The sequence below is a fragment of the Prionailurus bengalensis genome, chromosome A1 (genome assembly GCF_016509475.1).
Source record: "Prionailurus bengalensis isolate Pbe53 chromosome A1, Fcat_Pben_1.1_paternal_pri, whole genome shotgun sequence".
NCBI classification, from domain to species: Eukaryota; Metazoa; Chordata; class Mammalia; order Carnivora; family Felidae; genus Prionailurus; species Prionailurus bengalensis.
This window is the reverse complement of record NC_057343.1, coordinates 8,211,311-8,234,441: the sequence shown is the minus strand read 5'-3', so window position 1 is coordinate 8,234,441 and position 23,131 is coordinate 8,211,311. Positions and strand designations below refer to the sequence as shown.

The window sequence follows — 23,131 nt, the reverse complement described above, 5'->3', positions numbered from 1 at the left end:
CCGGCGGCGACCCCGGCAGCCAGCGGCCCCGCCCTCTCGGCCGGCTGCGGGGCTCCGCGGGCGGGAGCTAAGCCTCTGTCTGGAGCCGACCGGCAGCGGGCCCGCAGACCCACCCACCGACCCGCGGACAGGCTGCCGACCGCGCAGGGAGCAGCCGCCCGTGCTCCCTGGGGCCGAGTCCGCAGGGCCACCGAGGAGCCGAGCGGGGGCTGCGCAGTGACCTGTCGCCGTCGTCACTCTGGACGCCGGAGTGCGCTCGGTTGGTTTGCTTTAAAATGAGAGCTTGAGTTTCCCCGACAGGTGCATTTGGTCGAATTCAACGGAAATTCCCCTCCCGGTCCCCGCGCGGCGGCCGGCGCAGACCCGGCCCCCGACCCAGGCGGCGGTCAGTGTCCCCGGCGCGTCCCGGGCCGCCCCAGCCTCGGGAGCACTTGCTGCTCGGCAGGCGCCCGGAGAGCGCAGGGCACCCCCCCCCCCAAAGAAGACAGCCCCCGGGGATTCCGGCCCCGAAAATGATCAGACCTGCGCCTAGCCTGGCAGGAAGACTGTAACCGTGGGGTGAGTTTCAACGAGAAAAAAAATCCCTTTACGATCGGGAGCTGCTTTTTAAAGGCCCCCTTCCTGTCCTTGTTAAAGAGCAGCAAAATAACAATAGCAAACAGTTGCGCAACTATCGCGTTCCCGGAGGAACCTCATTGTTTCCCTTTTGAAAACCGGTTGGCAGTATATACAATGTGGGGACTGCGGTGAGATGATTCCCAACGAAAATGGGTGACGACTTACTAAGATTATTTTAAGGCGGTTTGAGCCCTGAAAGGTCATACTTACTCTTAAAAATAGTTAAGTACGATAGTCACCGGTTTACTGCGTACCCTCTTCCAAAGTGGAAATTAATCTCTTACGAACTGCTTACTGCTTTCTGTTCCCCAGTTACTTCTAACTTCCCCGTTCTTTTTAACAGAATTCAACTACCTACCCGGGCAATATGAAGATTTTCTTTGTAGAACCTGCCATTTGCCTGAGTGCATTTGCTATGACTTTGACTGCCCCACTGACAACACAATATGTGTATAGGAGAATATGGGAAGAAACCAGCAACTACAGTTTTGTGTCGGATAGCAATATTTCTGCGTGTGGAAAAAATACAAGCAGCCCAATCTTTGCATTCCAGGAGGTAAGACATGAAAATATCCCTGAAATGTAATAAAAGGGGGATGTGTAAAGGCGTTTTTTGATGAAAGAGGGCACTGCACTCATCATACGTTGATCTCTCAAGGGTCACCTTAAACGCTCCAAAATCCCAGGTCAAGAGCCTTTATTTAGTTCTCCTGTTTGAAGTTTCCTGACACCTTTAATCTGCCTCTTCTTTTTTTTTTTTTTTTAATTTTTTAATGTTTATTTTTGAGAGAAAGACACAGAGTATGAGCAGGGAAGGGCAGAGATACAGGGAGACACAGAATCCCAAGCAGGCTCCAGGCTCTGAACTGTCAGCACAGAGCTTGACCCCGGGCTGGAACCCATGATCTGTGAGATCATGACCTGAGCTGACGTCAGTTACCCCAACCGACTGAGCCACCCAGGTGTCCCTAATCTGCCTCTTCTAAGTAAAAGCCCCTTCTTCTCCTGTGACGTTGGTGCTTCTCCTTTCTTAGAAAATTTCAGCCTCGTCTCACCTCCCCAGGGGCTCTTTCCTCCTCCTCCCCCACCCCCATCCCAAAGCCTGAAAGTTGGACCACAGCCAACTGGAATGACTACTCGATGGTCCCGGCGGCCGGGGAAACAGTGTTTCTGCCTTTCCCTGGCTTGCTTCCTTCTGCCTGTACATGACCCAGTTTTCAGTGACCCCGTAAGTAGCCCATCACTGAAGACTGTGGACCTTGGGGCCAGTGCCCTTCATGGACTTGTAGGGGCCAGGGGGCAGCATTTGTCATTCATCATTTGGTGTTAGCACATCAGCTTTGACTCCCAAGTGCCCAGGAGCAGCTGTGGGAGGCTATCTGCGGAGGGGAGCACTCACTTTGGTTCTGAGGACACTGAAAATGTTGAGGCAGGTATTACAGAGCCTTACCTTCTCCCGCTCTGGCCTCCTCCCCCAATTTTTTATTTGTTTCAAACAGGAGGTACATCGCCATCCTCCGGCTCCCTCAGACAGTTTTTAGCAAAGTCTACCAATGTCCAGATGCGAAGGAGATAGCATTTAGATCTGGAATTGTTCGCCTCAGAAAGCCTCAAAAACAGACCGCAGTTCTGCACCTTGAACTCTTCCCCTAGGGGATATTTTGTGATGGCAAAGAGTGGCACCGCCTCACCTCTCAAAGGACAAGAAGAGTTTGGAGGAATTCGAGTCACTTGCCTAGCCGGCTCTTAGATTTTCTCCTCAGGAGAAGGGGATTCAGCTGTGACTGGGAGAGGAGTCTGAGGCCTAGAAGAAAGGCCAAGGGCCCAGAAGGAAGGCTGTAGCGCTTCTGGAGGTGGCTCCCTAGGTGTCAGGTATAACCTTGCTGGGCTGAGGCCTGGCCTTTGGACACAGCTTCTGCCGTTCCGCATTTCCATGGGAGAAACTTTCTTGGAACTGATAATTGCTGGGAAGCCATGCAGACATCAGGGTTCTGGCCTAGAGTGGGGTCATAAAAATAGAAGGACCAAGGGTCTCACCTGGTGGTTTGGTCTCCTGACTTTAAGAATGTTCCTATATATATATTATATATTTTATATATAATACATATAATAAATATATTATATAAATAAATGTATATACTTTATAAATATTATAAATATATATTTATATTAATAAATATATGAATATATAATTATATATTTATATGTTATATATATAAACTCCCAGGGAGTGAAAAGGTTCAGTAGGCTCATCGGTTTCTATATTGGATTCCATGCTTTCCTACAGCAGACACCTGGGAGCAGTGGGAGGGACAGAGGGGGAGAAGACTTGAATGTGGGGAAAAGTCTGCTGCCCTTGCCCTCCCAGAGTGAGGGGAGACAGGCCGTGGGTTCAGTCATCTTGGTGGCCTCTGTGACTGTGCAGGTGGTGAGTACTGGCCACCTCTGGCCTTACCCAGCTGCTGAGAGGCCCCCCCTGCCCAGAGCAGTGGTCTCATTTTGAAAATTTCTGCCCAGTGTCTAATTGTTGTTTCATTAATTGTTTTTTAATTAGATTAATATTCAAGAAAACATAGTGCCCTAGATCCCTTCTCTTAAAGTTGGTGCTCAAGAGCTACAGATGCTTTTTCTCAGATTGGGGAACTAGAAAGCATGACTGTCCCCACCCACAATTGGGACAGGGCAGGCAGGCCACTCGCTTTTTGCTCCTTAGGTCACAGGAGCATTTTTGCTTCCCAGGAGGCACCCCCATCTCCTTCAGCATTTCCCTCTGGCCCCTTTTCTGGATACTGTTCCTGCTCAATATAAGAATATTCTCTTACCTTTATTTTTATTTTTTTAATGTTTCTTTATTTTTGAGAGAGAGACACACGCAAAGTGCAAGTGAGGGAGGGGCAGAGAGAGGGAAACAGAGAATCCGAAGCAGGCTCCAGGCTCCGAGCTGTTGGCCCAGAGCCTGACGTGGGGCTCGAATTCACAAACGGTGAGATCGTGATCTGAGCTGAAGGCGGACACTTAACTGACTGAGCCACCCAGGCACCCCTCTCTTACCGTTAAATCCAAGGACAAATGTTCCCTGTTTGAGGACCTTCCTTCTCAATTCCCAGCTCTGCTGGGGGTGGGTGCTGGGCACTTGCTGACTTAAAGAAATTTAGGGGTTTGAGAACTGTTCTTGTAACCCTAAAAATAAAATGTCATAGGACACAGAGTCAGTCCTGAATAAAACAAAGGATTTTTTTCAGTTCAAATTTTTCTTTGCCACTCCCCAAAAGACCAATTATTTGTAAGAAGAGTGCATAATACAATAGTGTATTGAACTTCTTACTGTGATACTATATTTATTTATCCTTCTATATAACAAATACACAGACATAGACACATGTATTGGAATGCAAGATAATAATATGAATTTCAGGGTATAGATATAAGAATAAACTAAGCTATTTCACTTATACTTAACATTTTGAAAGTCTATATGGATGAAAAGTCTTATTTTTCAACCTAGTAGGGTCAAATGTATATAGACATATAAATATAAATACATATAAATATTCATCTAACCTACTTTCCGAATCTTTGAGTTTTCTGAGTCTTGTGACTATAAGATGCACCTCCATACTTCTCTTGAGCAAGATTAATCTCTAAAGGGCCTCTTAACAAAATGGCAAGGCTGTGGGAAGGACACTCTTGGCTAAAGCAGAAGAGGTAGGGAATTCTAAGCATGTTTGTTGACTTGTGTGGAGGAAGGAATTTTGAAGCCCCTTGCCATCCTCTCCTTCCCAGGTTAAACGACTGGTTTTGGGGTGCTAAACTGGCCACTTTGGTCTCTTCTCTTCAAGTGCTATCAAGACAGGGACCCTGCTAGTTGAGGGGGCAAGGTGGTGTCAACCAGATCGTGAAATCGTTCTTGTTCAGTAATTTACTTATAACCCTTTTAATAACTAACACAGTCCCTTACTACCAGCAGATAGAGAATGTTTTCTACTCAATTGTAATTACTATATATACTACAGCCTATGGAATCGTGACTTTTTGAAAATTGATATTCCTTTCCTTAATGTAACTTACACTTGTCTTAGTACATTGTCCTTCTGTTCGGTCTTTTTTTTTTTTTTTTTTTAGTTTTATTTCAAAGTTTATTCTGAGAGAGAGTGTGCGAGTGTGCGTGCACGAGTGAACGGGTGGGGGAGAGAGAGGACCCCAAGCAGGCTCCACGCTGTCGGTGCAGAGTCAGGCGCAGGGCTCGCACTCATGAACTGAACCGTGAGATCATAGCCTGAGCTGAAGTCAAGAGTCGGATGCTTGAGCCACCCTGTTCAGTCTTGTATAAGACGTAGCACTTTTTACTCTGGTTTCTTCCATTTGCCCTTATCTAATTATGATTCTCCAGAGTTTAAAAGGAATAGATTGCAGATGAGGAGACAAGTCTGCGTAAGAGGTTGGGTTAGAAAGAAGATCAGATATGGGGGAGGGGTGGGAATGGGAAGAGGAATCCCAAACTGGAATATCTTGTTGAGAAGCTGATTAAAAAATGATTGTTTGATTTACTTCTTTATTCGGTAAATATTTACTTGATGGCTTTTATAACCGTAGAGCCACAACGATGTGCTCGAGAAGCCTGCCCTAGTAAAAATGAAACTACCAGAGTTGACTAAGCGTGAACGTATAATAGGGTCTCTGCGGTGTGCCTTATGTTGACATGCTGACTTTAAATCTCACACTCACAACAGCCTGCAAGATAGGGACTCTTCATACCCCCCTCTTGTCAGATGAAGCTATAGGGATAAATAATTTGGTCGGCATCACACGCAGCTAGTGCATCGCCTATTTTATCTGCTTATTCACTGGTACAACCAGTGTCTGTGGGGCACCCTGTGCGGCACTTGGTTGGAATCCGTGATGATGTGGTGAAGAAGACCGCGTGCCCGCCCTCCCAGAGCTTAGTGGTAGTGGAGAGGGCACACGGTGAGCAGCTCCATTAAAGTAACCCACCCTGTGGGGGTGAGGCAAGTCTCTAAAGAAAACTATAGCCAGATAAGGGCATGGAGCCCTGGGTGGGGGTTGATGGGGTTGCTCTGGATGGCTCACAGAAGGCTTCTGAGGAAGTGACTTTTGAATTGAGGAAGTGAGCCGTGTGGTCATCACAAAAGGAACAGCAAGTACAAAACAAGTGAATGAGCGTGGAGTGTCTGAGGAATGCATGTGGCTGAGGGGAGCCAAGAGGCAGACCTGAAACCAGAGAAGTCATGATATCGCCGCCCACACCGTGGCAAGGAATTCGGATTTATTCCACTGTCAGGAAAGCCACCGAGAGATTTTGGGTAGAGGAGTAACGTGAGCTGGTTGGTGTGTTTTTAAAAATCACTCTAGGGGCGCCTGGGTGGCTCAGTTGGTTAAGTGACCGACTTCGGCTCGGGTCATGATCTTGCAGTTTGTGAGTTCGAGCCCCGCGTCGGGCTCTGTGCTGACAGCTCAGAGCCTGGAGCCTGCTTCAGATTCTGTGTCTCCCCCTATCTCTACCCCTCTCCTGCTCATGCTCTGTGTCTCTCTGTCTCTCAATAATAAATAAACGTTTAAAATAAAAATAAAAATCACTCTAACTGCTACGTAAAGAACAGGCTCCTTCTGAATCTAGATCGATCTGACTCCAGAGCTCTTAATCGCTACACAAAAAAGTGCAACTGAAGAATGATAATGGCCAGATGAGAAGGTTCAGCAGGAGAGATTACATCTGTTTGGGCATTTCAGGCAAATCCAAGTTGGACTTGACTAAGGCCTGTGCCTGTAACATGGCATATTAGGGAAGGGAGTGGAGATCATGCCGAAGAGTGGGGTTGGACCGCATCTGGGTGGCCTAACATAACAGCCATGGAAAGCGTGAGCTTTCTCTAGCAGGCAGAGGGCTAATAAGCAGGTGAGAGACGTGCCACTAGTGTGTTTTGGCAAGCCGCTCCCACCATTAGGGTGTGTGATCCACAAAGTGACGAGGCTGGGTCATAGACTGAATTGAAGAGAGGGAAAGCAAGGTGCCCGGGGAGTCCTGGTGAGCACTAGAAGCCCTGTGCTTCCAGTGGCAGTGATGGGACCGGAAAGAGGCAGAGGTCACGAGAAGCACCGGGTGTTGGCAGGCATGGGTGAAGGGAAAGGCCAGAAACAAAGATGACTGGAGTTTTGAGTCTTAGTGACGACAACACTTCCTGGTAACGGGAAGTTACTTGCATTATATGGATATATAAAAATAAACACAGGCTCACTCTTTTAAAAGATCATTAATTTCAGTACTTGATTTTTCTGTGTGGTTCATCAGTTGTTCTAGGGTGCTTTCTAAATATTACATGAATCCGTCTGTTTTTAAAAATGAGTTTAGTAATCCCTGTTATAAAAACGGCACATACTCTACATAAAACTTGGAAAATACAGAGAGAGGTGGCAAACAGAAATCACCCCAAATGCTCTCCATCAAACATCCAGTGCAGCGACTGTAACATCTTCCAGCCTGTGTGTGCCCCCGGTTGTGTTGGCTTGGAGAAGCTGGATTTACCTTCCTCCTCAGTTCATGGCGTGCTACCATCCGTCTTCGTCAGTGCAAAGCTTCTCTTGGGGTTTTATCTTATTTTTTAGTAAGGAAAGAAAGAAACTGGAAGAAACTTCTTTGTGGAGACACATGTGAAAAAAGCAACTGAGTGCCTCCTAAATAAAGGTCTATCGAGTATGACATTTACACGTGATATTCATTCCCTTTTAAGTAGACAGAAGGATCTGTCACGGGAAAGGGCGTTGCTCTTGCTTTACAACAGTGGTCATGATCTCCGTGCTAGCTGTTCACAGAAGAAAGAAATGTCCTTATATGGCCAGTCCCAGATGTCCTGGGGTCTGTGGAGCCCCTATGTAAGACAGACACACCGCAATACCCAATTTTCTTTTTATGAGTGAAAGTCCCCACCACGGTACTTGAATATTAGGACTGAGCTTTGATTCCTGTGTCACCTCTTGATATTTGCTTTGTGAACTGGATGCATTTTCAGGCTGTATCAAACCCATGCCGCAGAGATTCCTTATTGGCGACGTACTGGAAAAAAGAAAAGCACGTGCTGTGATATTTTCATGCATGTTGTCTATATCTCGGTAAACACATCCTCTTCTTTTTGTTTCTTTGCAGGAAGTTCAGAAGAAGGTGTCTCTCTTTAATCTGCAGATGGACATAAGTGGGCTAATTCCTGGTCTAGTGTCTACGTTCATACTTCTGTCTCATAGTGATCATGGAGGACGGAAATTCCCTTTGATTTTGTCTTCCGCTGGTGCCCTTGCAACCAGCGTTTGGCTCTGTGTGCTCTCCTACTTTGCTTTTCCAGTCCAGCTTCTGATTGCATCCACCTTTATCGGTGCGCTGTGTGGCAATTCCACCACATTTTTAGGGGCCTGTTTTGCCTACGTAGTTGATCAATGTGTAGAACAGAAACAAAGAACAATTCGAATAGCTATAATTGACTTCATACTTGGACTTGTCACTGGATTAACGGGACTGTCTTCTGGCTATTTTATCAGAGAACTAGGTTTTGTGTGGTCCTTTTTCATTATTAGTATGGCTTTTGCTGTTAACTTGATTTATATTTTATTTTTTCTTGGCGATTCATTGAAAGAATCTTCATCTCCGAATGTTGCCATATCATGTAGTGAAGGCTTTAAAAACCTATTTTACCGAACTTACATGCTTTTTAAAAATGCTTCTGGTAAGCGACGGTATTTTCTCTGTTTGTTACTTTTTACAATGATCACTTATTTTTTCGTGACAATTGGCATTTCCCCCATTTTTATCCTTTATGAATTGGATTCCCCGCTCTGCTGGAATGAAGTCTTTATAGGTTATGGATCAGCTCTGGGTAGCATTACCTTTTTCAGCAGTTTCCTAGGAATATGGCTTTTTTCTTACTGTATGGAAGACATTCACATGGCCTTCATTGGAATCTTTACCACCATGGCAGGAATGGTTATGACTGCTTTTGCCAGAACGACATTAATGATGTTTTTAGGTAAGATACAAAATGTAGCCTTAGAACTAACCATGTATTTGATGTTTATATAAAATGAATTTAGTCTGCTGGGTGAGAAACTTTTAGTTTAACATTCTCTATTTAACGCGTTCTAGTTCAGTTAAGGCGCTTTGCCAGGAAGTGAAAGCCAATTGGTTTAAAAAACACTAATGATTAACCACAATTTTCTAAATTTGCATACTTGCCAAAAAATTGTTTTGAGAAGCATTCTTCCTGTGAGTCAATTCTTCAATAGAGCTTTTTGCCAACTTGAATATTTCTTAAAGTGCTGCTAAGAAGACTACTTTCCATAAAACTTTTTAAAAACTATTTTTTAAGATTTTATTTTTAAGTAATCTCCACATCCAACGTGGGGCTCACTCACAACCCCAAGATCAAGAGTCATACGCTCCACTGGCTGAGCCACCAGGCGCCCCGTAAGAATTAAAGATCATTACGTAAAATAAACTCAAAAGATTTATAAAATTCACATTTGTTGAATATATTCAAGAAGAAACTTCTTTAAGACAAGGTTCTGCAAATTGGTCATTCCGTCAATTGGCTTTTGATAGATCATTTTTTGGCAAACTGGACCACTTCCTCAACTACCTACCCCACAGGTGGTTTCTGTAGGGCTTGAGTGAGATGCCGCCTTTGAAAGAGCTAAGGGATCTGTCAAGTGGGACCTTAGGAAAGGTCCGATTTCATCTTTTTCTACAAAGCCACTGCCAACCTCTTGCTACCTTGCAGGGAAGCAGGGTGACCAAAGAGAATCAGGTTTAATGTCCATCTATATGGCACCAGGTGATCTTAAGCAAATTACTCAAGTACTCAGGGCCTTCATTTATTCAAATGCAAAATGGGCACAGTAGTCCCTAATTCAGAGGGTTACAAGAATATTAGAAGAGATCACTGTAAAGCACTTCGCGCAAGGCCTTGTGTTCAGTAAATGTCGGTTCTCCCTGTCTCCCTTAGAATTGCCAAGGTCAAGTAAGTTGATATGTGTGTGAAAACTTTAACATCATCTGCAAAAATAATCTATTACTGTTTTGTCAAAGAACTAGAAATGCTACTATTAGGGGTCATAATTTAAGAGGAGAGGTGATCTGGGCTCATAAAATGATTCAGCACAAAGATGAACAAGCAGAAAGATAACCAATTTCTCGATAAGTGAGTCAATATACTAAAAGCATGCTAACACTAAGAATGTCAAGTCTAAGGAAGCAAAACCAGAAAATACATGAAGAAAGCTAAGTCACAACTTGCTGAACGAGAGGTCACTGTAATAGTCAGGGAAATAGCACATCAGTCCCAATCGCAGTTCTAATCCCAAGGACCTAAAACCTCCACGAACTCTTATTCTCACTCCCGGAATAACAAAGTAAAGTAACCTTTAGCTGACCCATCTATAGTGTATCTTAAGTCATGTGACAGAAGTCTACAACTAATTAATTCAGTCCTTAGATGCAATGAGGTAGGATGCTTATAGAAAAGGACATAGTCAGAAAGAAAGTATTTCACATTTAAAATTGGCCATTCGTTTTCTGACTTGGCCAGTGATTTCCCACCATTTCTCTTACAGTCAGGTTGCCATTCCTTTTCACGATCGTGCCGCTCTCTGTTCTACGGTCCATGATATCAAAAGTGGTTCGTTCTACTGAACAAGGTGAGTTTAATTTGCTTAATGAATATAATGAGTTTACAATCTGTATCAACTGAAACCTATGGACAACCAATGTTTGATTCTTCCGAATATTCTACAACACTTTTTTTGCTCAGAACGCCTTTTGAATTAAGTGGTGAGTAAATTCTGTGTTCGGTAGAGGCTTATGTTCAGGCAGGGGTGCCCTGCCCAGGGTCTCCCGCTTTAGAAGGCTTGCATCTAGCCAGGCCTTGCCTCAAGAGCAGAGGAGTGCTCAGGGCCAGGCAGATGCCCACCCGGGAGCTCACAACACCTCCCCCTTCTAGACTATACTCTGGGTATCCGGGACCCATAATTCCCAGCCAAACAGTTTTGGGTTCATGTCTTTCAGTGCTTGGGTGGTCCTCTTCCTCAGACCCTTTCTCCTGAGGGTAGATCGTGTATTCCCCTCTAGACCAAAGGGGTAGCCAAGCCATCACTCTTCATAGAACTAGCCCAACCTTGGCATTGCAGAGTGGGGTGTGTACAGCCATGTGTAAATGATCCTTTCTGAGCAGGATGGAGCAAGAGATAGAACACAACGTGGGCAGACTGCACCCTGCAGCTGGGGACTGAGGGCCAAGGGCCAGCTAGCTCGGCCAGTGCTGCCATGTTCCTCCACAGAACTCCAAAGAGTCTGAGAATTCAGAGTCTGTGTCTGACCTTCCAAATCATTGTGAAGGTATAGAAGACATATTTCTCAGAGCGGGTAGTTGAAACATAGCTTACTGAACAGTTTGTTCATTAGAACTGTAACTCACAAATACTTACAATATAATATATAGGCTTCTAAGTGTATTCTTACACTGGACCCCACAAATGTTAGGGCTGGGCCTGAATTAGAATGCTAGCAAAAACAGGATCCCCCTCAGCTGGTTCCATAGCGACTTTCATGAAGTCCAAGCAGTGTGGCGGAGTGGGCAGTGGAGAAGGCACCCAGAGAAGGTGGCCCAAATAGGGAGCAGAGACAAGACGCTACAAGCTTTCTCTCCACCTTCATCTCGTTGACCAAGTGCGACAGAAAGTCAGATTAGCAAGGAAATCCACGTCATTCGATAGGAGTAAATATATCAGCCTCCCAAGCACAGAGCAGGACACAGGAGATCAAACAGCTGAAGTGGGAGGGCAGAGAATAACCAATATAAAAGGACAAAAAAATTAAATTTCTAGTTAGAACTAGTTACTAGTTAGATATTAGGCATACCTGTACCATGTGAATATTGTTAGATTTCAGAGCTTTCTTTTGTTTCATGCCTCAGCCTGGTGCAGATATTCATATTAATTGTTGATGGACCATTCATATCTAGGCTACTGTATTTATGGCAGTTTAGTCAACACTGGGGAAGACTGCTAATCCAGTGCCTTTAAAAAGATATTTCTTGATTCTCTTCCACCCATGTCACTGTATATGCACACAGCTGTTTATAGATTATGTAATGATGATTGACTGGAAAACCACTTAGGAATATAAAAATTTGTAACTGTAATATGTAAAAATATACCTGCTTCTTTGGGTTACAGTGGTTTCTTAGGTATGACACCAAAAGCACAACAACAAAAGAAAAATAGATAAATTAGACTTTATCCAAATTAAGAGCTTTTGCACTTTAAAGGACACCATCCAGAGAGTGAAAAGACAAGCTACAGAGTGTGAGAATATATGAGTAAATCACATGTCTAATAAGGAACTTGGGAGGTGGGGGAGGAGAATGGATGAAATAGGTAAGGAGGATTAAGAATACACTTATCTGGATGGGCACTAAGTAGTATATGGAACCTACTGGATCACTGTATTGTACACCCGGGGCTATTATAACACTGTGTGTTAACTACACTGGAATTAAAAAAAAACAACAACAACCAAAAGACAACCCAACTATATAGGCAACAGATTTGAATAGACATCTCTCCAAAAAGCTGTACAAATGGCCAAGAATTATATGAATAAATGCTCAACGTCATTAGCCTTCAGGGAAATGCAAACCAAAACCACAGTGAGACCCACCGGGATGGCTGAAATAGACCACAGCAAGAGATGGTCCGGATGTGGAGAACCTGGAACCCTCCTACACTGCTGGTGGGAACATAAAATGATGCACCCATTTTGCCAAAACAGTTCGGTAGCTCCTCAGAAAGTTAAATAAAATTCCCTTAGGACTCAGCAATTCCATTCCTAGAAATAGAATGGAATTGAAATCCCAAAAGAAATGAAAACATATGCCCACAAAAAATCCTGCACACAAATGTTCACAGCAGCATTATTTATAGTAGCCAAAAAGTAAAGACAAATGTAAACGTCCATGAACTGATGCATGGATAGATGCCATGTGGTATATCGGCCCAATGGAATATTATTTGGCAATAAAAATAAAGTACTGATGATACCCGCTACCCCACGGATGAACCTTGAAATCATTATGGAAAATGAAGAAGCCCGACACAAAAGGTCACACATTGTCGTATAAATACTCCATTTACATGAAACGTTCAGAAAAGGCAAACCCATGGAGACAGAAATCAGGTAAGTGCTGTCCAGGGCTGGAGAGAAAGGGAGAGGTTGCTAATGGGTACAGTTTCTTCTGGGGTGAGGCTGCACAGCTCCGTTAACTGTGCAGTTTAAAGGGGTGGGTTCTAGGGCGTATGAATTATACCTCGGTAGAGCTGTTCAGAAGAAAAAGAAACATCTACCCCCTTCACAACTTGGAGCTAAAAGAGACTTCTCAGAGTGCCTGGTTTGTTTTGGTTTTTATTTGGTGTAGTCTACTTACAAAGGCTATTTGAAGTGACACTTTAAAATGTTTTGTTTTTTGGATTTTCACTAAGAAAGCCTTCTGCTGACGTCAGAGCTTCCCTACTGAGTATATTCTGGTCCTGCATTACTTTTTTAAAAACGGGATATTTTCGTGAAAATGTTATGTGCTTTAAGGTAATCAGAGGAGAAGGGAAGTGCCACAGAGGTTTTCATGAGTCTCTCAGTGTCCCCAGCATCTTGAATGAGAAAGGAGAGGAAACTGGATTGTTTCGGAATCTCTGTGCTCCATACAGCTGTGAAACTCCCAGCTAAAGCCACCCCGGACTACCTCTTGCCTTGCTGCTCCCTGCGCACTCTTTGTGATTACTTGGAACACCGGAAAAACACACTCGACTTTTGAAACCTACCGGATTAAGAAAAAGTATAGATACGAAACAATGAGCTGATTACTTAATCCAGTTTATCTCTGGTGACTGTGACACAAGTTGAACTGCTCGAGAAAGTTGAGCGGCAAGTGAACCCTACTGTGTCACAGGATGGCTGTTTATGCCAGACACACGTACCACCTGGCCAGCTTTCTGTCAAGAATCGAGTTAGGTCATTGCAAAATAGGACTACATCTGTCCAGTCTGTCCTCCGTGGCACTGTGCCTGGCTGTGGCAAGGGATCAGAAATATAAGAAGAAAATCGCATAGACAGGTAGGAGAACTTCCTCCCAACTGAACTGACTTCGTGTTTTATCATAAATCATGGAGGCAACAGTCTGTGTACTACTTGCTGATTGATAACTGGGCTCTTGAATGAAGCTTTTTTTCATTCATTCGACAAATACGGGTTAAACATCTTCCATGTGCCAGGACAGACAGGCCCGGGGACACAGCAGTAAACAGAGTACATGTGCACTTGGCATGAACAGAGCTTTCGTTTTAGTCAAGAGAAGACATGTACGTGAAAACACAGTAATTCTTCAGAGATATGTTTATGTTTTATGAACATGTGACCTGTCATTCGGTGAAGAATTAGAAGCCACGTACGAGAAGATGTATACCAGGGTAAAAAGTCTCAGTAGATAAAAACCCATATGCCACACGGTCTACAAGACCAAGAGCACGGGGAAAATTAAAACACGGACAGTGTAAGCCATAATCTGGTTACGAAAGGTGACCCTCACGCTTGCCTTTTCCTTCTCACCAGTCCAATCAAATACAGTTATTTACATGATTTGCATTGTTTGTAGAAAAAATACATCACAACTTCTCATGGAAAAGTAAACTTGGCAAAGCAGGGAACAAGCACAATGGCTTAATGATAGATTCTGCCAAGGCCACATAGGGACTTCTACCGGGGACATCAAGAAGAGCGGAAAACCAGGACAGAGTTTTTCATCTGGTGATGCAAAATAGGGCAAAGAGGAAGACAAGTACATCGAGATGACCCGCCTGTCCTTCAGAGGTTTAACTGCTCAGTCAGCGTGGTCTTGGACTGCAGACAGAACGAAACATTGGTAGAATTTGTGCCCCCTTTTCTCGGATTATGAACTTGGACTGACACGCAGCCACCCTACGCTCCTCGAACGATGCTCCAGAACCTGCCCTCGACCAACCGTGGTAGGCGGGGAGGGGTGCCGGGCAGTGGCGGGATCCCCGCTCGCTCAGTCTCGTGAGCCGCCTCAGTGTGGAAGCCGTTTCAGGCAGGGAAGGCAGAAAAGACTCACTTCGCATCAAACCGTGGCATAACTAGAGCACAGACAGTTACTTGAGGAGTCACACAAAGGAACCTTGTGGCTGCTCAGTTCGCCGGCACTTTGGAGGGAGGGATCCAGTCCATGCTGCAGAAAGCGTGTGCCATCATCTGTCTTTGTCTGCAGTTGTCACTTTTGCCAGATCTGAGAAGCAGATGCAAAGGATTGCTTTAACTCAAAAGGCTCCTCGGGTGGGACCTTTGCTGGTAGGAGCCACCTGCACATAGGAGGTGTGTCACAGATGTCCCCAGCTTGGGGACTGAGAGTGGGAAATAAGCTTGAACGTCAGGGCTATGTAGTTGTGGCTATGCCTGCGGCTGTTCGGGGACAGGAGACTGTGGGTTTCAAATGTGTCAGCTGTCGTTGCCTTTTACCTTTGCCCTACCGACATCGGAACTGTTGTGTTTTCACCTTCCGTCACATCAAGTCCAAGCGGACCTCACGATCTCAGTGTCTCCACCTGCAAAAATGGGTTACTGACTTCTCAAGGATTTGGAGGAAATAGCTTTCATTCACCAAGCAGTGCCCCGTGTTTGTTTTTTCCAGTGAGTAAGTTTTCTCCCTTTGTTCTGTTCGTTGTTTTGTCACGAAGCCATTTCTTTTTCTCCTTCCACACCCTGACCCCAAACAGGTACCCTGTTTGCTTGCATTGCCTTCTTAGAAACGCTTGGTGGTGTCACTGCAGTTTCTACTTTTAATGGAATTTATTCAGCCACTGTCACCTGGTACCCGGGCTTCACCTTTCTGCTGTCTGCTGTTCTATTACTAATTCCAGCCATCAGTCTATGGTAGGTAATTATTTTCAACCATTTTGTCAGAGGATAGCTGGATTAAATGAATTCCCTAACCTCACTAGTAAAATCACACAGATCTGTTAAAGTTGTTTAAAAAAAAAAATTCAACTGGGTAACTTTTAAAGATTTAATTGGCTCCACTGGTTGATTCACGAACCAGGCGGCATCCCTTCTAACAAGTACAGCGGGGCTCTGAGGAGCTGTGCTCACTGGAAGGTTTAATTATTTCAGGCAGAGTCTCCTTCCCTTAGGGAGAAGGGCAGGGGTCTTATTAGGGTGGATGACCTCATCTTTCTCTGGGGGATAGAAAGGGCCCAAGTAGCAGGCTCACCGGTGCCGATCAGAGAACTCCTGGCTTGACTGGTGAAGACGAGCCTCTGGGGGAGGCTGGGAGTGTGGGTAAGTTACATGTGAAGTCCAGGTTTGATGAGCTGGCCTAATGGAAACCACGTGGGGCCTGTGGTTTTCTTTTGAACGAAGTTTTGCCCCAGAATGTACTTTTCTCAGTAACTTTTAGACATGAGGACATCTATTGATAATGTTGAAGACTTAAGAAGAAAGAGACAATGACAAGGCTCACCATTACTAAGAGAAAGAAAGATTGGGTCAGACTCTGAATAGCCATCCCCTGTCTCTTTAGATATGAACCGATTAAATCAGCATCCAAGAATATGCATGTGTATGCGTATGTGTGTGTATGTATATATATTCATATTCAACTATGATTTCCTAGAGTATAATATCCCCTGGGGGGTCAAAGATTCCTATAAGAAGACAGACTTTAATATGGAGTCTTGGGCTGATGACAAGAGCAAATAGTGTGCACTGAATATCAAGAATTTTCTTTGAAGAATGTTGGCTTATTTAGTGACTCCCTTTTAAAAAAAAAAAGTGGTTGTTTTCAACGTTTATTTATTATTGAGAGACAGAGAGACACAGAGCGTGAGCAGGGGACGGGTTGGGAGAGGGGGAGACACAGAATCCGAAGCAGGCTCCAGACTCCATGCTGTCAGCACAGAGCCCAACAGGGGGCTCGAACCCACAGACTGTGAGATCATGACCTGAGCCGAAGTCAGTTGCCCAACCAGCTGAGCCACCCAGGCGCCCCTAATGACTCCCTTTTTAAATGTAAATATCCAAATAAATACAAAGTACCAAATTCTATTTATGAATAGTACATAGAATAAAAAGACCAGAGTCATACACATAACAAGTATTTCTTTCTTCCTTTGCCTTTCAGTTAACAAAAAGTGTAATCTAACTAGACAAGCGGTTGCCGAAATGGCCAAAGAGAGTGAACACGTTCTATGGGGCCAGCGCACTGGGCTGAGAGCTCTTTGCCCTTTCCTTGCTGGGCTTTGCCCAGTCTACACGGCTGAGAGCACAGTGCAGTGACAGTGCAGTGACAGGGGTCAGTAGGAGGTGGAGCACAACACATCTCTGCTTTCTCCTGAGCACTGGGGGGCGGTGAGGGGGGGGTGCGGGGTGAGTAAGGAAAGTACCTACGTGCACAGGCCTTACCCATTCGACCAAGACTGTGACCTCCTTGAAGGGCTGCCCTACGTCTTAATCATAGTAGGACCTCATTACATAATGTCTATGTAATTATCATACCTAGATCTGTGTAAGACAGACTACAGTACTATTTACAGTTCCTCTGTGATTCTGATGAAAAGTGATTTTTACTAGATATCTTTTTAAAAAGAGACTCCACCTGTTGAACCAGCAAAATTAAAAATACATGCTGTGCTATATAGTAAATGATGAGACAGTCTTACGCATTGCTTGTAGGAGTGTTATTTGGCAGTATCATCTTTGGAAAGCAATTCATAAACATGTATCAAAAGCTTTTTTAAGAAGTTTATAGTATTTGACCCAGTGATTCCTTTTAGAAGCACATCCTAAGGAAATGATCAGTATTATCAAAAATTTATGTACAGTTAACTCTGAACAGCACAGGTCTGAACTGCATGGATTCACTTACATGCAGATTTTTTTTTCTATATATGCAGTACTATAATATACTTTCTCTTATGATTTTAATGCCATTTTCTTTTCTCTGGCTTTATTATAAAAATACAGCATATAATCCTTATGACATGCCAAATATGTGTTGATAGACTGTTTTATGTTACTGTAAAGCTTCTGGTCAATGGTAGACTATTAGTAGTTAAGTTTTTAGGGAGTCAAAAGTTATATGCGCATTTCCAACTACATGGGACGTTCAAAGGTCAACTGATATAAAGTTTATTAAGACAAAAACATTTTTTAAATGACCAAAAGAGAATGATTAAATAAATGATCGTGCATCCATACCATATCACGAAAAATAAAAAGAATTAGGGAGTAGAAAATGGGTAATTTGTATTCTTCATATATTCATACAGATCTGTTAATGAACATATACACAGCTAGATAAAAGATAGTTATGCTTTCAATAATGCTTCTAATGTAAATGTAGATGGTCTCCTGAGATTTTTTAACCCTATACCGTTCAATATTTTTAAAAAGTTAAATGCTTATTTTTTATTAAAGTTTATTTATTTGAGAGAGGCAGAGACAGTGCAAGTGGGGGAGAGGCAGAGAGAGGGGGAGAGAATCCCAAGCAGGCTCTGCACTGCCAGCACCTGAGCCGAAACCAAGAGTCGGACTGAGCTACCCCAAGCACCCCCAAATTACATGTTTTTTAAGTTCCAGGTGTCTTCTTGTCCCAGCTTCAGTTATAGGTATTGGACATGAACTTCAGCCACACCTACAGTTATAACTACTTTTTGTGGACTATAGAAACTAAACAATGGGATGGATGGACATTTCAGGGATCTGGAAGAGAAAAGAACTGTAGATTGTTTATTATTTTCAGAATGCTATGCCTAGCAAGTCAGCTGGACTCAAAGTGCCAGTATGTTCCTTCTGTGTATAATTTGCACAATTTATTGCAAGCCATATAACCAGGGGGAAGTTGGAATATAGATTATTTATTTATGTATTGCTTTGGTCACAATTGCAGAATGTCTTGTTTGCTTTTGCAGCATCGTCAAGTGCACCAGCTGGAACGAGGGAAACTATGTACTTCTTACACAAGAGGAACCCAGTGAAGACACTTCAGACAGCTGATCGTGATTTAAAAAAAATAACTGGACACACACATTATATACTCAGACTTCCGAGGACTGTAAACTAGTTCCATAATCAATAGTTCATAAATAATCAATGCTACATGCCCTTTCTTCTCCACTAAACAGTGAGAGAAACGGCCCCTGGCTCTAGCTTCTTACAGTCCCATGCACTTTGAGCACTTTATGAATATTCTGCGATGGAGTCCCATAGATAGAACAAATCTCAGAACACTTCCCACTTCTGGATTTGGGAAAGAAACGGAAACTTCACAGTCTAAAGGGATTAAGAAACTTAACACAATCAAAAGCAATAATCTCCCTGACATACTCCAGCCTCTCACCCTGGGACCAAGGAGAACTCCATACCTCAGTTTCTTCATCTGCAAAATGGGTTTCTGACCTCTCAAAGATTTTGAAGGCATCACTGTTCAAAATTATGATGAATCATTCTCTGATAGGAAAATAACGGTAGAAGCTTCAAACAATTCTAGTACAGTCACACCTCTGCGTGGATAATGCTTTGTTTTACAGAGCCCATCAAGGCGCTAGGGGCCGTGAAAGTTTCTAGGAGATGCAAAAACCTTAAAATGGAAGCACTTTAGAGGAGACGTATTTTCACTTTTCCTAATACGTGTCATCAGTGACAGGCATGATAGTGTTTATATAGGTGACACAGGGGTGACTGGAAAAATACTGTAAATAAAATTTTTATAAAGAAACGTAAACACTGAGCAAGCAGCCAATCATGAAGTAATGTTATAGAGCCAATATTCATTCCTTGTTTTTATCCAGGGATATCCGTATCTTACTGCCTTAAAGTTATCCTGAGACCCACCCTGGTCCCTGAGAACACATTCTCTCATGCCTCCTATCTTTCTATACACTGTTCCATTTGCCTTTCCTCCTTTGAGACATTGGAACTTTCAACTGTCAGCCAAATCCTGCTTCCTCTGTGTAGCCTTCCTGACATTTCTTCCCTACTCCTATGCTCCCCCCGCCCCTGCAGGGCACCCACAGCACTGGGTGCGTACTTCCATCCTCGCATTTTCCACCGTCTCCTAATGTTTGTTTTCCTTACTGGACAATGAGCACCTTGAGGACAGGGACAGTCTTTGATTCCTCATTATATCCTCAATAAATGTTTGTTGAACTAAATACAAAATTTTGTTTTTCCTTGTAAAAATAATTTAAAGTTGCATATTCAAGTAGCCACTGACAGCATGCCACAGCCATTAAGCCAACCTTGCAAGTCAATTGAAAAAATATGCCAGCACTTTTTAAATTGGTTTATGGTATTTTCACTGGTCCTTCAATATCTCTGTTTTTTTTTTTTTCATTGTTTTAAATGTTTATTTATTATTGAGAGAGAGAGACAGAGAGAGACAGAGCTCAAGCAGGGGAGGGGCAGAATCCGAAGTAGGCTCCAGGCTCCGAGCTGTCAGCACAGAGCCCGACACAAGGATCAAACCCACGAACCGTGAGATCATGACCCGAGCAGAAGTCGGATGCCTAACCAACTCAGACACCCAGATGCCCCAGTATCTCTGATTTTCTAAGTTACAATACGTAATATCGCAAATGCCTTCAAGAACAACTAGATGATTGACTTCTCTGTGATCTCTTGAACACAGACAGTTTTCCATTTGACAGCACTGCTTACAGCTTCTCCCTGTAGGGTAATCAACGACCACTGGACTAGCGAATAGCACTCGGTGTAAAATATTAGAAATTTTTATTTCCAAGACCATTCGTTTTAAGTCTACCGAATGCCTTCTGGGCCAGAAGCCCACGTAAGAACTGGGAGATTTCCATAGTTACTTAGTTTTGTTTTTCTTCCTGTTCAATAATTTTCCCAAACCAAAAAGGACTTCATGGTTTACAAAGGGATCTTCTATATCAACTTACTGTATACTCCCTTAATAACCCTGCAAGATAGATACTCATTTTCCTCAGTACACTCAAGGAGGGTAAGTCTCGGAGAGACCTGACCATGGTTATTCGGCTCCCTCCAGGCATCAGCGTCACACACAGATGGACTTGGCGTGGTTCAGATTCTTCATGGCTAAGGTGCCCATGTTACAGACTGTAAACCCAGTATCAACACTTGTACAAGGTAGAGTATGAAGTACCTCCCAACTGTACCCGCCTAGACTGCCTACAGTATTGCCCTTTTTAATGGTAGACATAATGGCCTCTAAAGGCCCTTTCAGCTCAGCTTTCCACGCTTTTACGATTTTCATCCAAAGTGAAGAGAGCACAAATGGTATTGTTTCATACAGTTAAGAGATGAAAAGATGGGTTTCATCTTTGAGCAAAAACTATTGGGGATCCAGGAAGTACATCAGGGCACTGGATTGAGATGGCTCAGGGTAAAAACAGAGCATGAAGGAGTTTAGCCATCTTTAAAGTATCTATCCTAAGGTACAATTAGTAAATGTGATACGGAAGAGACTAGAAAAACGCACAAGCTGATGGGGTTACACAGTCGAGACAGAAGTGAGGGAAAAAATGTTACCGCTTAATCTCCCATAATGTGACCTAATTATCTGATTATCTGAAGAAAGAATATTGGTGGAATGATTTGTCTCTGTGGAGTCCATATAAAAGGAACAAAGAGGAAAGACATGTTCCTTTTTATCCAGCACGGTACAAGAGGGGCTAGATATACCCACATCCAGAAGAAATGGATACTCTTATCGCTACACAGCGGGTATTTCTATGAGGCTGGACTATTCAATAAGATCATTTACAGCCTGCATCGCACAGCCTCAAGAAACCCCTTTTCTCCACTCCTACACTCACCAAATAATCCCTCAATGTCCAAAAATCCTGCTGATAAGAATAAGGTGTCCTAGGTTCAGTTCTCTTTTAATGAAATGCCTGCATATCAGAACCACCCAAGGAATTTTTTTTTTAATCCCTGGAGATTCTGATCCAGTCAGTCTGGAGTGAGGTCTCAGAATCTGTTTTTTTTTTTTATAAGTTGGTTCCCTATCACCCTCTGAAGGTGACCATTTCTTTTTTTTTTTTAATTCTTTTTTTAATGTTTGTTTATTTTTGAGAGAGAGAGAGAGAGAAATAGAGTGTGAGTGGGAGAGAGGCAGAGAGGGAGGGAGACACAGAATCTGAAGCAGGCTCCAGGCTCTGAGCTGTCAGCACAGAGCCCGATGTGGGGCTCGAACTCACGAACCGTGAGATCATGACCTGAGCCGAAGTCAGACGCTTAACTGGCTGAGCCACCCAGGCGCCCCTCAGAATCTGTTTTTAAAACTTTCCACGTGACTGATACACATCCAGATCTGGAAACTACTGGCCAAGTGAATTCTTCTCAGCCCTCTTCTAAATGCACATTAGAATAATCAGTGTGGGATGGGCAGTAAAATAAATACAAGTAAGCCTTTTCATGGGCCAGTGGTTTTCAGTCTTAGCTGCCATGGAGAATCACCTAGGGGGCTTTCAACATTGCCAATCTCCAGGCCAACTAAATCGGAAAATTTCTAGGAGGGGAGGGCGGACATTAGTATTTTTTCAAATCACCTAATGTTATCCGGGTGATTCCAGTATGTCTAGTATGTGGCCAAGGTTGAGAATCACTGCTTTCGATGAAGGGTCAGCAAACTCTTTTTATCAATGGCCAGAGAATAAGTATTTTAGGCTTTGTGGGTTATACAGTCTGTCACAATTACTTACCTGCCATTGAAGCACAAAGCAACCATAGACCATATACTAACGAATGTGCACAGCGGTCCTCCAAAAAACAAAACAAGCAGCCAGCTGAATTTGGCAGGACTTTGCTGAAGCCCTGCTCTAGACAGAGAACATACACATTGTGGTTACTGGAGAGCTATGTCCTTCACTGTAAATATTGGCATTTTAAATCACAGAATGCATAAAATAATGTAAATATATAACTCTTGGTACAGTTCCTGACTCAGTGGGGGCTTGAAAAAGCAGTCTCATTTGATTAGCTCAAGATAGTCCCGGGAGCCAGAATGATCTGGTTGTGCTCACAGGAAAAAGTTTCTGGACCTACATACCTTCAGATGGTTACTTAGGGACCGCTTTCTTGGGGATGATATACAGCTAGAATATGGTCAAGATGGGACCTAGCCCAAATGGTTTCACTGCCAAATATTTAAGGAACAAATAAATCAACTCTACACAAGTGTTTCCAGAAGACAGAAGCAAGGAACACTTCCCAACTTATTTTATGAAGTCAGCATTATCCTGATGCAAAACCAGACCAAGAAATTACAGATCTTCCTTGAGTTATACCCCAAGAAAGCCATCGTAAGTTGAAAGTATCCTAAGTCAAAAATCCTAACCTACCAAACATCACAGCTTACTTAGCCCAGCCCACTTAACTGTTCTCAGGGCTCTTATATTAACCTACAGTTGG

General features: G+C 43.5%; 1 protein-coding gene across 2 annotated transcripts; it reads left to right on the top strand.

The window, feature by feature from the left end:
- Positions 1-19,887, top strand: SLC46A3 (solute carrier family 46 member 3). 2 transcript variants are annotated; one of them, XM_043575994.1, is made up of 6 exons: positions 1-259; positions 962-1,174; positions 7,778-8,648; positions 10,231-10,314; positions 15,454-15,610; positions 18,646-19,887. In XM_043575994.1, the coding sequence occupies exons 2-6, from the start codon at positions 986-988 to the stop codon at positions 18,728-18,730; spliced, it is 1,386 nt and encodes a 461-aa protein (XP_043431929.1). In that variant the 5' UTR covers positions 1-259; positions 962-985; the 3' UTR covers positions 18,731-19,887. The 2 variants fall into 2 exon arrangements, with proteins under 2 accessions (XP_043431929.1, XP_043431941.1); XM_043576006.1 differs by lacking the exon at positions 1-259 and adding an exon at positions 267-558.
- The last annotated feature ends 3,244 nt before the right edge of the window (positions 19,888-23,131 follow it).